General features: G+C 39.5%; 2 protein-coding genes across 3 annotated transcripts in view; one reads left to right on the plus strand and one right to left on the minus strand.

Moving 5' to 3' along the window:
- Positions 1 to 1,519: 1,519 nt before the first annotated feature.
- Positions 1,520 to 11,536, minus strand: ARPC5 (actin related protein 2/3 complex subunit 5). The gene is made up of 4 exons (XM_067728885.1): positions 11,149 to 11,536; positions 8,733 to 8,804; positions 6,324 to 6,500; positions 1,520 to 2,902 (listed from the first exon to the last, which is right to left on the minus strand). The coding sequence occupies exons 1-4, from the start codon at positions 11,290 to 11,292 to the stop codon at positions 2,840 to 2,842; spliced, it is 456 nt and encodes a 151-aa protein (XP_067584986.1). The 5' UTR covers positions 11,293 to 11,536; the 3' UTR covers positions 1,520 to 2,839.
- A 153-nt stretch (positions 11,537 to 11,689) lies between these two features.
- The window catches only part of RGL1 (ral guanine nucleotide dissociation stimulator like 1), a 279,015-nt gene continuing 275,467 nt past the window's right edge, over positions 11,690 to 15,237 (plus strand). Inside the window, exon 1 of one of the 2 annotated variants that reach the window (XM_067728889.1) lies at positions 11,690 to 12,149. The gene's annotated coding sequence lies outside the window, so the exon portion shown is untranslated. The remainder of the gene's footprint in view (positions 12,150 to 15,237) is intronic. The other variant, XM_067728886.1, reaches the window with a different exon arrangement.

Here is a 15,237-nt window from a genome sequence, read left to right on the forward strand (position 1 = left end):
GGGGACACGGGTTCGTGCCCCGGTCCGGGAAGATCCCACATGCCGCGGAGCTGCTGGGCCCGTGAGCCATGGCCGCTGAGCCTGCGCGTCCGGAGCCTTGCTCGGCGACGGGAGAGGCCACAACAGTGAGAGGCCCGCGTACCGCTAAAAAAAAAAAAACCAAAAACCTACTTCGACTTTCTCCTCTTTCTACTCTGTCCATTTCAGTTGGACCTGCCCCTTCTGCCTGTGCACAACCTAGTTCTGACTGATCTGTCTCAGTTTATTCCAGTCCACCCTGATCTCACTACTGCCTCAACACTGATTAACTGCACTTACAAATACTAATTACTTCGCAATTAGGCTGAAAGCAACTTGTGAGCAAGATCAAAGTTACTTTTCCACTATGTCCTTTGTGATCATGGGGAACACAGTTCATGCTTAAAAAATATTCAGTTAAATTGTCCCATATACAGATGAATTTCACCTGTGTGTTGACGGAATGCTGTAACACATCATCAAACTTACTATCAAGTATCAAGTATGACATTCGATAACAGTTACCTAAACGGTACTGTTATTGAATGACCAACAAAGGGTACGTGTGCCATTTTTTCCCCTTTAAAAGTGGCAAAAACAAACCACTGAGATTCAAGTAGAAGGGAATGGGTGTCCAGAGTGTCCCTTAGCATTTACATCTGTTTTCCACAATTCATGCCGACTATACCCCCTCTCTCCACCACGACGGGTGCGGTGTCACAGTTAGTATCACCTGGGCTGACATTTAGCCGAGATGCATCAGTTGAGCCACTTGTTTCCAGCTGGTGTCCGTTCTGACTCAGCCCCTGTGCTGTTCTGTTACATATTTTAATTATCTCCGTTGAGTAAAGCTGTTGGCAAATTTCGAATACACCCATTCCTGTGACTATAAAATATGGAATTCCGGAATTTTCCCCAACACTATAGTCATGAAAGTGATGTTAAGACGAATTTTATGAAAAAGTACTACAATATCACTTCTGTTTTCATTTTAAAGTTTGTATGTGGTTATGTTATACCTATTTGACCACCTCTAATACCTATAGCTTAGCTTTTCTTACTCATAGCCCTCTGAATTGCCTGCAAGTTTCTAAAGCTTTAAAGTGGGAATCTAGCCAGGTGCAGTGGGAAGGCAATCGGAGGTTGCCTTGAGTAGGTAAGGACAGTAGATGTGAGGTGTAAGAAAGAGTTCAGAAGCTGGGAATAAACGACTGCAGCTGCTGGACTCATCTGCACAATCTAGTCTAGGTCTCTGAGCAGTGACACTACAGGTGTTCAGCGGACATCCAGAGGGCTACGGAATCACTGCAGAGGCTTCATTATTAATATTTATTAATGACTCTCTCCTCTTCTCTACTACCTTATGTTTGAATAAAGTAGTTTTATAAACCTTCTACACAAAATTAGTTGTCAAAGAGTATAATAACCTGGTGGTAAAACAGGAACTCTTTCCTCTTCATTAACTATGCATTCATAAGTTTTAAAGTAAGAGAAAAATAAATTATTCAACACTGACATTTTATTTTCTGAAGTTTATCATTTTTACAAAACAGAACAAAAAGCAGGTATCAAAAACAGCAAAGAGTTTACAGAATTTCTGCACCAGTTTCCACACAAGTCAGTGATTATGACACTGGTGTCTAATGTAAATACTAGATACAGTCTGATTTCCCTCATGGTCATAAGCATTCAGGTGATTTGTTTTAGAGCTACCGAATAATTATTTTTACATAAGCACCGGTCATTTTTTGAGAACCAATTTGGTCTGTCCAACAAAGTGAATACTTTTTGATGTGTGGCATTTTCTTTTTTTAAAAAAAACATTGAGCTAAAATACAGAATGTGTATGTGTCTGGATCCTAACCAAATCTTTTGAGATCCCAATAATTACCCTGAAAAACACTGAAGACATTTATAGGACATATTAAATACTAGTTATATACCTCATAATGTCGAAGGCAGCTACTATAATTCTAAAGAAAATAGCATTTCATTCAGAGGCTGCCCAGAGTTTCAACTACATCATAGTTTCCACATCCTTCCTGATTTGGAGTAGTTTCCCCAAATAGGGCCATATTATTAGAAAAAAAATTGTATGCTCATGCCAAACAGGGTCTGGCATTTTACAGATACAGTCGTGTAGAGCAAGATTCCTTGCTCTGTACCCTGGGTGACCACAAAGAAATCAAGAGGCCACGACTGCTGGATGCTGAGAGGAAGAAGCGTACTTAAACTCACAGAATCTGGAGGCAAGCAGAAACAGAGTTGGAACGTGGTTGTGGTGTTCAGCCACCACTTGTTCCAGAAACACATTTTGTTTAAATAAGGGTATAGTCCAGTTTTGCAATGTTAATAGCTGCCAGTCTCTCAAAAATTTTTTATAAAGATCATTTCCTGGCTAGCAATGAGTTAGGAAACCGGCCTCATATTCTGATTAAATTTCTCACTATTAGTCAAAAACAAAACCAAAAAACAGCTCCCAAAAACCAAACAACAAAAAAACCCCCCACACCAGCCAATAGGGGTTAACAATTGCACAATTAAACTTGAATGTAAATTACTCTATGTACAGACTGGTATACACATCACTGAAATCATTTTGAGAGAATGAGACATTCCTGTTGAAACATTTCTTCTACTTTATCCCAATTTCATTAAAGAAAAACTGATATGTAATTTTCTTCTTTATAGATATGAAAAGGAAACAAGAAGGCAAAGCTGAGAGAAACAGATGCTACCCAAAGGGCAGCGGTGGCATTTGGTTGTTTTGGTCTTTGTACCAGCAACTCCCACCCCATGGGAGATATCCGTTCCCGCCGGCCTACACGGTTTTCCTTGCAGTCAAGACTCGAACAATGGACCCCACTCCTCCAGCAGCAAGTGCCTAAACACAAACCAAAGTGTCAATGTTGGCAGAATCATAAAGGCTCAATTCTCACACCAAGCAAAACATTTTTCTTTCTACTTTTATTTTTTTAACATCTTTATTGGAGTATAATTGCTTTACAATGGTTAGTTTCTGCTGTATAACAAAGTGAATCAGCTATACGTATACATATATCCCCATATCTCCTCCCTCTTGCATCTCCCTCCCACCCTCCCTACCCCACCCCTCTAGGTGGTCACAAAGCACCGAGCTGATCTCCCTGTGCTATGCGGCTGCTTCCCACTAGCTAGCTATTTTATGTTTGGTAGCGTATATATGTCCATGCCACTCTCTCACTTTGTCCCAGCTTCCCCTTCCCCCTCCCTGTGTCCTCAAGTCCATTCTCTATGTCTGCGTCTTTATTCCTGTCCTGCCCCTAGGTTCTTCAGAACCTTCTTTTTTTTTTTTTTAGATTTCATATATATGTGTTAGCATACGGTATTTGTTTTTCTCTTTCTGACTTACTTCACTCTGTATGACAGTCTCTAGGTCCATCCACCTTGCTACAAATAACTCAATTTCGTTTCCTTTTATGGCTGAGTAAAATTCCATTGTACACATGTGCCACATCATCTTTATCCATTCATCTGATGATGGACCCTTAGGTTGCTTCCAAAAATATTTTTCTTAAAGGAAGAATGTGTGCAGCAATTGATTTTGGATTCACTAATTTTCACAAGTATTTCTTGAGCACCTATCATGGGCCAGTCACTGTTCTTAGCAATGGGGATACAGTAATTAAAAAAAAAAAAAACCTTCAGAGTTCCTGCCCTCAGGTGCTTACATTCTAGTGAGATCCTAGTTTACATTCTAGTGTGTTGTTTTCAAATAATAATATGTTCTTAAAGATCTGCAGCATGATGTTTTTGCCGCAAACAGGTGCTCAAATATAAATTTAGGACATTCGTTCTGCTCTCAGCAGTGTCAGGAAGAAATTCAAACTGGGATCAACCATTTTAAGTTCCGTTTAGACTAGTCAGTTTGTCAGATTTTTCTTTTTGCAAGTTAAGAAAATACTATTTAATAGCTAAGAACTTAGGAACTTTGACTTTGCCTTGGAAAATTGGAAGTCATGACTAAGAATTAGGAATCTGAAGCCCTGGTTTATTTGTAGTCGGAAACACTGAATACCTTTGTGTACTGGGTACTGTGCTAGACGCTGGGGGTACAAAAGTGAACAAATACAGCATTCGAGTCTACTGAGAAGAGACAGACAATATAAACAAATCATTTAAATACAATATAACACATGAAATGACAGAGCTATGCTTTGGGTGCTATAAAAGCACAAGGAGGGGCATATACCCAACCTGAGGGCATAGAGGAATGTGAAATGGTGAGGGAAGGCTTCCTGGAGAAAACGATACATTAAATGGATAAGTAGGTGACAGACTGACATAAAGGGTAAAGAGGCACTGGGGCAGAGAGAAAATCATGAGCAAAGGCATAGAGGTGTGAAACATTATGGTGTGTTCAGGGAAAACACATTATTATGCTTACTGATGGAGCATAAGGGGAAGAACAACATGGAAGATGAGGCTCGACCTGGAACTTGGAGTTGATTCTGCAGGTGATTCACAAGGGTAGATCTGGAAGTTAGAGACAGCATTCTGGCAACTGGGTGGAGAACAGATTTGAGGGAGGCAAATCTTGTAGCCAAGAGACCAGTTTAGGAAACTATAGCAACAAAATGTTAGAGATGGTTGAGTGGATGATCTGAGAAGTATGTAGGAGGTAAGACTGTCAAAAACTGGTGACTGTTAGGAAGAAATGAAGACTTAACACATGCCTCAGTTTTCCAGTCTACAAAAGGGGAATAGCAAGCATTCCGTCCTAGCATTTTTATGAGGATTAAATGAGTTAATATTTATAAAGTGCTTAGAATACAGTAACTGCTCAATGTTTGCTATAATCCTGAAACTATACTGAAACTAGGCTGATAGGTTTTAATGCTGGCTCTTCATCTGTAAATTGAGGATGATAAAGATATTTATATATTTCATAGGGCTGTTGTAAGGATCACATGAAACATAAACCAAAAGTACAGCAGCTGGTGAATAAAAAGTATTCCATGAATAGGATGACTATATCAATTATTCTCCAAACTGATACACTGTAGAGTAAAAGGGAACTATTCATAATTATGTTGGGACAACAGGCATAAACTGGGGCTGTCTTGGGAAAACTGGGAGGTATGATAATCCTATCCATAAATGTTAGCTCTTTATATCTGACAGTGTATGAGGAATAAAGTGACTTGATCCAGGTAAAACAGCAAGTTTTGCTACCTATTCATAGCTTACATGTGTGTTTTTACTCAGATACCAAGATAATAGCTTCTGAAAAACTGAGTTTTGGTAACTGTAAGATGTTAGCGAATATACACCTTACCTGTGGTTGGTTCTATTTGAATGTTACACTGCTTATATCTATACCAATATAATATAAGAGTTGGGTATTAAAGATTACCTTACCAACTTTTTACCTGAAGCTAAAAATTCCCCTTAGCCATTATTTTTTGGGGGGCGGGGGTTAGATAGTATACTAGCATCTGCTTACATTGCAAAACAAAATGCATGAAAAGAGAAAAAAAAAGTAAGAATTCTTGATCCCACCTCCGATTTCATTTTTTTAAACTGTGGTAAAATATAACATAAAATTTGCCACATTAGCCATCTTTAAATGTAAAATTCAGTGGCATTAATTACATTCAAAATATTGTACAGCCATCACTGCTATCTACTTACAATACTTTTTCAGCTCTCCAAATAGAAACTCTGTACCCATTAAGCAATAACTCTCTATTCTCCCTTCTCCCCAGCCCCTGGTAATCTCTAATCTACTTCTGGTCTCTATGAATTTGTCTATTCTAGATATTTCATATAAGTGGAATCACACAGTATTTGTCCTTTTGTGTCTGGCATATTTTACTTTGCATGTTTTCATGGTTCATGCATGCTGTAACATGTATCAGAACTTCCTTTTTTTGGTCAAATAATATTCCATTGTATGTATGTGTCACATTTTGTTTATCTGTTCATCTGTTGATGGGCACTTGTGTTGTTTCCACCTTTTGGCCATTGTTAAAGAATTCTTGATTTTATTACTTATTTTCTTTTCAAAGTTTTGATTTAGTTCGAAGTTCAAGATTGTGTTTAATAAATAATAATCATTACTGAATAAACTTAAGTGTTGCATATCAGCGTCTCTTAAGACCAAGGCTAGTAAGCATAAATCCTAACTTTCATTTTCATGCATTTATTTGTAATAGCAAAGATGTATAACCAAAAAGTCAAAATAGTTATTTAGGTGAGAGGCTGTCATTGTTATTCTCTATTACAAAGGAATCAGTCATATAAGTGTATAATTCATAACTTACCTTTTCATGCCACTGCAATAACATAGCACTGCTATTGTCAGAGGGGCTCTCAAAGCCTTTATAAATATACTTCATTAGGAGATCCACACCATTCTTGTCCAGGGATTGAACTGCCTTTTCAATATCATTAGCTTTAAAAGAGATGAGCACCTTCAAGACAATGCTGCCTGCTCGATCCTGAGGGTAAATAAGTAACATCATTTAGACTCATTTTTGTGTGTGGGGTTACAGTTTTAGAAAGGCCACACTGAGAATGTGACATTTGAGTAAAGACCTGAAGGAAAGAGGAAATTGTGGCGTACTTGAGGAAAGTATTTCAGACAGAGAAAAGGATAACTGCTGTTAGTGTGTGTTCGGTGTGTTCAAGGAAGAGCAAGAAGACCCAAGGTGGCTGGAGCAGAGTGGAGGACAGGAAGTCAGATAGGTAGTGGGAAGACAGAGCACGTAAGCCCTGCAGGCCCTTGTGAGGACTTTGGCTTCCTGTCGGAGAGATGAGAAGATGCTGGGAGGTTCTGAGAAGAACAGGGATATAATCTGACTTACACTTTAACATGACCAGTTGGCTGCCATGTTGAGAATAAGCCGGGGGCAGTGGGGTTGGAGGAGGGCGGGGAGAGCAGGAGACAAGGCAGATGCAGAAGCAGGGAGACCAGTCTGGAAGTTACTGCAATAAGACAGGCCGGTTTTGGCTAGCATGGTAGCAGTGGAGGTGGTCAGAAGTGGACAGATGCTTGATATATTTGAGGGTAGAGCCGAAAGGATTTGCTTACAGACAGATGTGATAAGTTATCAATTTATTAAATCAATATATTTCACTTCTTGATCTTAAAAAAAAATACAAAACAAAAAAAGAGGAAACTAAATTGCAGTTCTACCATCAACCATCCTTCAGAAATAAGTTATTAATAAACAAAAATTTAAGTTTTTAAAACTTATTTTGTTTCATATCTATAGTCACTTGACTGTAGATATGATATAGTGATCTTCATTCATAATGATCTTTTTTCTTTGATAAAAGGCTGCTCCAACAGCAAAGTTATTTTTTTACCCTTCAAGCCAAGCACAGGGAACACTTCATTTCCCCTTTCAACGTTTCTCTTTCTATTCAACACAAAGTGATACCTTCAGCATTCCAACTGGTCAGATTTTACAGTATGTTTCTACCACCTGTTGTTATCTTCAGCTTAAAGACTATGCAATTAGCCTATTTAGAAAAATATCCTTGCACCCAGAGCTATAACCTCCCATCCAAAGCTATGATAAAAAACCACCCATATAAAAGCAGAAGGGGGTAAAACTGAAATTTCAATGACATTACTCACTTTTAAAAACCAAGGAAATATTTCCCCTTATAAAAGATTATGTGGCCTAGATAATTATTATGCATTTACCTAAGTTATTACTTACTAGTATTCAACTAAGGAGATTCTTGGGGCTCCTAGGATGTATGAATAGCTATGGACAGTGGGGTCAATGCTCTGGGCTTCATTTTAAACAATAAATAAGTAAATAGGTTCTTAAGAATTACTGAAAGACTGCTACAGGGAATATAATTACACAACTTTTCTGAAGGGCAATTTGCCAATACCATATGTACCAAAGCCTTAAAAAAATGTGCAGTCTAAAATGCAGGCATTCACTTCTAGAAATTTATTCAAAGGAAACAATTAAGAATTTACCAAAAACTGTTCATTTCAGTACTGTTTATGACAGAAAAAAAGGTCAATTATCTAAATATATGACAAAAGATTATATATAACTAAACTGCAGCATTATCTATATGCAGCCATTAAAAAAGATATTGCAGAAACAAACTTATTTCCAAGTAAAGACGTTCATGTATGCTGCTATGCAGTTGAAAATGGTTATAAAATTCCATTTTCATTAAAAAAAAAAAAACACTCATAGAAAAACTCTATAAGCATATAGCAACACCAAAAAGTAATCATTATCTATGGTCAGCGGTGGGATTATGGATGATTACTTTTTTATTCCCTCACATTTCTGAGTTTTCTATAATATTTAACAGAATTAAATATTAGAATTTAATTCTATGAAAATGGTAGAATTAAAAAAAAATCTTTAAAAAGCAAGTAGAAACTCTTTATTTTGTGAAAGTTTTATTCTTCAAGGCTTTGCTTAAATTCAACCTGAATTTAAGCAAATTTAAAAACACACAGATCTCTCCAATGTTTGAACTTAGTGTGTCTACCATGCAGGATTGTCACAACTCAATGTTAGAGTGCTATTTTTTCATATATAAATTTTCTACCTATCAAACTACATTGTAAGCTCTTCTATGTCAAAGATAGTAAATAGTTAAAATATTTGTTGATTGTGTGACGCTTCAGAGGATTTCGGGAAGAATGCTCAGATATCAGCAGAGAACGCGTGTTGTCTGTGACTCACCTTCACTGCCTGGCTCTTGGTGTTGATAGGGGGGTTTTTCAGAGCTGCCTGTAGGGCAGCTGTCATGTTTCCTGTGATGGTGGTTAAGGGGATAGCAAAACGGGCAGCCTTCAGGAAAGCGCTGTAACTCCCAGGAACCACTGGTTCTTAAGAGTTGACATTATGCATAGAAAGAAAAATTAGTATGATTGCTATGTTCAATACTGGAAAATTCAACATGTTGGTTTCAAGGATGTCCATCATAGGTAAAATACTGAAAACAAAAGAGAACACTCAATTTTTAAAAAATAAAGCAAAAACTGTTTCATCCTTTGTTCTAATTAGTAACTGAACACCTTGATAACCTTTCATTTTCCAGTTAGACACATATGCAAACACTATCCAGAATGATATTTTTTAAAATTCTAAAATATATATCAGAATTATTAGGCACCAAAATGAAATAGCCTATCCTCAACCAAAATACATCTTTTTATGTGATTCTAAGTGGAAAAATAAAGACCAAACTCTAGAATTATATTCTATATTAACTGCAATGCTGGTAGAAAGTACGGGCAGATTACTCTAGCAATCTGAATGATACACATGAGCAATCTCTCAATATGGATGAAAAGAGGCATTATAGAAGATATAATTCAATGACACTTAGGTGGCAGCTTAATTTTTCTGTTTTGGATATTTTCTCTCATATTTCAATAGATATCATTCAAACTGTCTTAGGCCACACCTAGTAGATTCAGTCTCACTTAGAAAGCACCAGTGAGTTAGCAAGTATGAGAAACAGAAGGCCAATTAGACCGTCAGAACACACAGGCATTCCCCTAAAAGGAAAACCACAGAGTTCACTTGTTCCTCCATCTGTAGTGCCTGAACAGGGCTTGTCTCTTCTTGTAACAAGAGTAGAAGAGACAATATCTTTATATTTTAAGATGAATTGATTAAAAAGAAGATTCACTATATGGATAGAGCAGTACCATTTAAGAGTCATCACATGTCACCTAAAGTAAGTTAAGTCTCACAAAACATCATTTATGCATCACCAAGAATGTTTTTACACAGAATAATCTTCACCACTTATGTTCTGAAGAAAAAGGTCTGACCAAAAAAACCCATGGTTGGTGGTAGGCTGTTATTTTCAAGGCTTAATGGATTTCTAGAGAAGCATGCCTTTTGCAGACTGGCTCATTTATAAGACCTCAAACACTTAAGTATTTAAATAATGCAAAACAGCAACAGCTGATTGGGAAAGTCATGGAAACCAAAGAAACATCTGTATGTTGATAAATGTCTAATGCTGTATTTTAGGTACTTCTAAGACCAGCTATGGCTGCTACCAAATATTTTCACTCATACATTTCCCCATTTAATTTAATAGGACACTGATGAGGAAAGAGTCTAACAAGGCTTACTAATCTTATGAATACATCCAAGAATAATTAGAAAGGAGTGAATTCAGCAATTGAGAATCTCTAAAACTACAGCTTTGGTTATTGCAACATTTACATTTTACTAAAAGAGATCTGATGCAAATGCATCCTCAAAGTAATGAATATTTAAATATGCAGAAACAACAACCAGGAACTGACAGCCACATTTTAACTAAATGGAAACGACTCCAGCATTACAAAATGATTCTGTTTTGTACAAATGATTCGCTTTCTATTTTATTCACTGGGGTTTATTTTAAATATTTCCAAGGATTCTCTACATGCATTCCGTGTTTTCTTTCTATTGCCCTTTGCTTAACAGGTGAAAGGCTCCCAGCTTCCTTCTGGGCAGTTTTGGTGGTTTTGTACTCACTACCTTTCCCCCGGTTAACAAATTCTGTGCAATCTATATTTTGCCAAATCCCTTTCTCTTATGAAAAAAAAAAAAAAGGGCACGGACAGAGGGGCCTCAATTCTGCAAACCACCCCATCTCTCCCAGCATGAAGTAAACTATCCTAACGGGGCCAAAACAAAACTACACCACAATGAAAAGAACATCACTGAAGAAAGATGCCCGTTCCTCCCAATCAGACATGGGTGATAATGAGACTCCGGTAAATACGGTTCTGGAAGGACAACTTCAGCAACAGCCCGACTGTCCAGCACCAGCGCCGCGAGGGCGCGGCCTGCACCGCGGGTTCCCGGGAGGCGAGAACTCCGGGAGCAACCTGAGGAATCGGGGGCGTGGACGGCGCGCCAGGAAGGGCAACTTTCCGAGGGCGGGACCCTGGGGTCTCGGGGCAACTCGGTAGAAATGGGAGAGCCCCCTGCCCTCTCAGAACCGGGGACCCAAAGAGACGGGGGTGCTAGGGGCAGCTCCAAACCCGGTGCCCGGCCGGGGACCGCCGCCCTCACGCCCTGCCCGCAGCCGGGGCCCGTAAGAGGGGCTGGGTCGGGTGGGGTGGGGAGGCCGGCGAACAGAAGGATATTGCCGCAGGCAGGAGTCCACCTCGCCCTCGTCGGGCCCGGCCTGCCCGTCGCCCCCGTCTTCCTCGTCCACGAACTTGTTCTCGTCATACTCATCCACGTCCACCTTCCGGAACCGGGCCGACGACACCGTGTTCTTCGACATCCCGATCCGGATCGGTGGCCAAGGCCTCCTCTCGGTGCTGTCTCTACCTTAGCAAGCCCAGCCCAGCTGGAACCCACAGACTGGCGCCTTCACTTCCCTCTTCCGCTCAGAGGCGTCGCGGGCAGTCGCGGCTCGGGTGGTTCTGGGCCTGCGCGCTGGCCGAGCTCCTTCCTCCTCAGGCTCACGCTCTTCTTGAGCCTCCTACGCCGCCCCTGCTCTCCTCCAAGGGGAGCGTACCAGGGAGGGAGCGCGCTGGACGCAGTGCGCAGGTGCGGCCTCTCTGCAAGAAAGGGGCGGGGCGGGGCGAAGGAGGCGGGGGCGGGAGGGGGCGGGGCAGGAGGGAGGGCGGAAAGCGGTGCGGCGGGCAGAGGTAAAAGGCGATTGGTCCTCCTAGTGCGTCACGTGATCACTAGGGGGTTTCCATAGAAACGCTTCTCTGCGGTCCAGTCTAGGGGGTCTTAGGTTGGCTGCGATGGGCACTGGGGGCGGGAGGCCTTGGCTTTGCTTCAGCCGTCGCCGTCAAGGACCTGTCATCAGGGTCCTGCGTAAGGCCCGGCTGGCACGGACTTACCTGTGAGGTGGGATGGACTGGTTGCCGGACCAAGTCCCCTGCAGTTGGCAGGAGTATGAGGCGGAGTGATGCACGCCCAGCCGCCCAGCATCGTTCTAGTTGTCAGAGGCATCGCTTCGGACTGTGTGCTGCCCGTGGCTTCGTTCCCGAGCCGGGAGCCCCTTTCTCGGGGTTGGACCTACGCTGCGCGGCCAGCGGGAGGTCCCCAAGGACGGAATCGAAAGGTCATATCTTTTGTCAGTGCTGTGTAACAGCATAGCGGCTGCACCTGCAGAACTCGAATTAGGTATCGTAACCATTGGGAAGGAGGGGGAGGTGTCTGGGTAGGGGCTGGGGTCCGGTGGTAAGACTGGGGTGAACCTGTGGAATTTGGGGTAGGGTCAGTCATTGACATCTTAAAATAGGTGGTTGTTTGGAGCAGGAATGGTAGAAAAGGGTAGGGGCGAGTTACACTCTCTGGCGCTGAGGGGAAACAAAATGTGTAAGGATTAGTTGAAACCAGACCTTTAAGATTTATTTTTATGGTCTAAGATTTATACGATCCCACTAGGCCAGATTTTTATTGTATTTGACATCTCCATTTATGAGAGCAAAGCTCTTATTGAGCAGGTAAAAAGCATTAAAACTGAGGAAATGGTAGTTGGATTGTGTGTGTAACACTGAAATACAAATATCTGCAGAATAAAATTAATTTGGACGTTTGTCAGGTTCAGTTTAATTTCACGTCTAGCAGAAGGCTGGCTGCTGCCCTAAGTACCTCAGTCCTTGGTTTCCTGTGCTGTAATTGAAAAGAGAACTGGGCTTAGAATCAGAAAACCCTGGCTCGTGTCTTGACTCTTCCTTCCACTCATAATCTATTGACTGAGGCACACCACTTAAAATTCTGAACGTCATGTTCCTCACTGCAAAAGTGGGGCTAATAATGTGTACTTAACAAGATTGTTCTGAGGATTAAATACAAGAAAGTGTTTGAAACTCTAAAATTCTGCATAAATATAAATTGCATATTATCTGTACCACTGATTTTGGCACTAGTCTTATAAATTACTTAATAATATATTGTGTTTTATCTTGCGGCTGGAAGAGATAGATTCTAGAGGGCAGAGACTGTCTTATATTTCTTTTCTTTTTTTTTTTAAATTGAAGTATAGTTGATTTACAATGTTGTGTTAGTTTCTGGTGTACAGCAGTGATTCAGTTATACGTATATATTGTATCTTCCTTTACATCTGACATAAAGCTAAGCATGCAGAAGGTACTCAATACATTCAGGTACTCAATTATTCATTGATGAATGAATAAATGTGATAGGCAGTACAGCTTGAGGGTCACACTGAGAATAATGAATCAGAAAGAAGAGGAAGAGAGATCTCAAAGTCAACCTTTGTTGGGCATATATACATACATATGTGTATATGTATCTGTATCTATATCAATATGTATATATGTATACATAGATAGATAGGTAGATAGCTAGAGACCCTTCAGGAATGGAATGCATCCTTTTTTCTTGGGAGGAAGAAGCAGTATGGCATTTTTCTTTTCTCAATTAAATTACCCTTCTATAAGAATATCATTTAAGTGACAGAAGTGACATTTATTTAAGTCAACACTCAAGTTACGAGCAAACACGCTGCTAAAAACTCCCCCAAGGGCTGTCTTAAGACAGCAAAGGAAAATTTTCTACCTGTTGGTAATATTTATTTTAAAAAGTCGTATACCAAAGTATCAGATCATTACTATGGTGAATGGCATTATATAACTTAGAATAAAGATTTGTTATAATATTTTTTTCTCAGTTTCAGTCTTTTGCTAACTCTAGTAAGAGCTAAACAATATACTTGTTTAAATGCTAAAGATGATTGTACTTTTTGTTCTTCTAAATCAAGATTTTCTTTGAAGAGAAAATTGAACATTAGAAGCACATTTGAGAACAAATGGAAACAAGGATTCAAGAGCTAATACATCCCTTCTCTTACATTTCTGTTCTTTTGTATTAGGGCGTATTTAGGAAATTTCTTTATTCTCTTTTTTTAGAACTGGGAAAGAGCACCAGAGTAGAAATCAACTTAAGGGAATAGTGAGTGGAATTTTAAAAATCAGTTGTTCAAGTGTATAATTGTTTTGATTGCTCAGAATTTTGCTCTGTATGTTGAATGTGTTAAATATAATTAATTACTTCTTAGCCACATAAAGCATATTACGTTTGAGATGTAATCATGTTAAAAATGTCCTTTTCCAATGCAGTATTTTTTATTGTCTCACAGTGGTAAGTACCTAGTGCCCAGTGGGTACTCAACACCTTTCCATCCAATGAATTAACCTGACAAGTTAATTTTGGAATCATATTTAGAGATAGAGCTTTTTTTAATGGATACATTAATTGTCTCCCTACCCTCATTAGCTAATAGTTAACTCTATATAAACCTTTAGGGAAATTTCTGTGTGTGTGTGTGTGTGTGTGTGAAGAAAGCAGTCCTTATTAATCTTTTAATTAGAAAATATACATTCTTCTACTTTCTTGCAAATTCCAAATTTTTATGTTGATCATGGCACTTAACTCATTTTAAGTAGTATTATTTTTCCTATTTTAATTTTTCAAATGAGTGCTTATCCCTGAAATAAAGGATCCATATGGTTTTAAGACATTTTATTTATTGTGCAAGTAACCTGGTTTGGTTACTAAAGTAATGCAGAATCTGAATTTTCTCAAGGTTAATGCTGCAATGGTAATATGTACCTCTTTCTGATTTTCTGTGATGATGCAAAGAGTGAAGGATCTTCTTAGTTAGAAAGGATTTTTTTTTTTTTTTTTTTTGCGGTACGCGGGCCTCTCACTGTTGTGGCCTCTCCCGTTGTGGAGCACAGGCTCCGGACGCGCAGGCTCAGCGGCCATGGCTCACGGGCCTAGCTGCTCCGCGGAATGTGGGATCTTCCCGGACCGGGGCATGAACCCGTGTCTCCTGAATCGGCATGCGGACTCTCAACCACTGCGCCACCAGGGAAGCCCTAGAAAGGATTTTAATGAAACTATCCTGTAATAGATCTCTTTTTTCAGATATTTTAAACCAAGTACTTTACCTACTATGTGCTCTTTTCCCCAAATTTGTCAATATTTATTAATTAACAAACCAAAACATTGAATCCTGTGCACTATTGTTTTTATTATTTGAAGTGGAAGTGAACTCAATCAAACATGTCAAAAGTATTATAAATATAAAATAAACAATTTTCAGTTCTGGTAATGATAATTTAATACCACTGTTCTCTAGCAACATAATTATTACAATATAAAAATGCATGTTATCCATAGACTATGCTATGGTTTAATGCTTGTACTTAATATCCAAATGAACTGGTTCAGTGTTGATACA

The sequence above is a fragment of the Pseudorca crassidens genome, chromosome 2 (assembly GCF_039906515.1).
Source record: "Pseudorca crassidens isolate mPseCra1 chromosome 2, mPseCra1.hap1, whole genome shotgun sequence".
Classification (NCBI taxonomy): domain Eukaryota; kingdom Metazoa; phylum Chordata; class Mammalia; order Artiodactyla; family Delphinidae; genus Pseudorca; species Pseudorca crassidens.

What these genes read in the sequence shown, in the direction of transcription:
- ARPC5 (XM_067728885.1), bottom strand. Translation starts at nt 11,292, where the DNA reads ATGTCGAAGAACACGGTGTCGTCGGCCCGGTTCCGGAAGGTGGACGTG. An exon ending in TGGACTCCTGCCTGCGGCAA is followed by an intron (nt 8,805 to 11,148) that starts TATCCTTCTGTT and finishes ACCACCATCACA; the next exon opens with GGAAACATGACAGCTGCCCT. An exon ending in TATTGCAGTGGCATGAAAAG is followed by an intron (nt 2,903 to 6,323) that starts GTAAGTTATGAA and finishes GTTTGTGTTTAG; the next exon opens with GCACTTGCTGCTGGAGGAGT.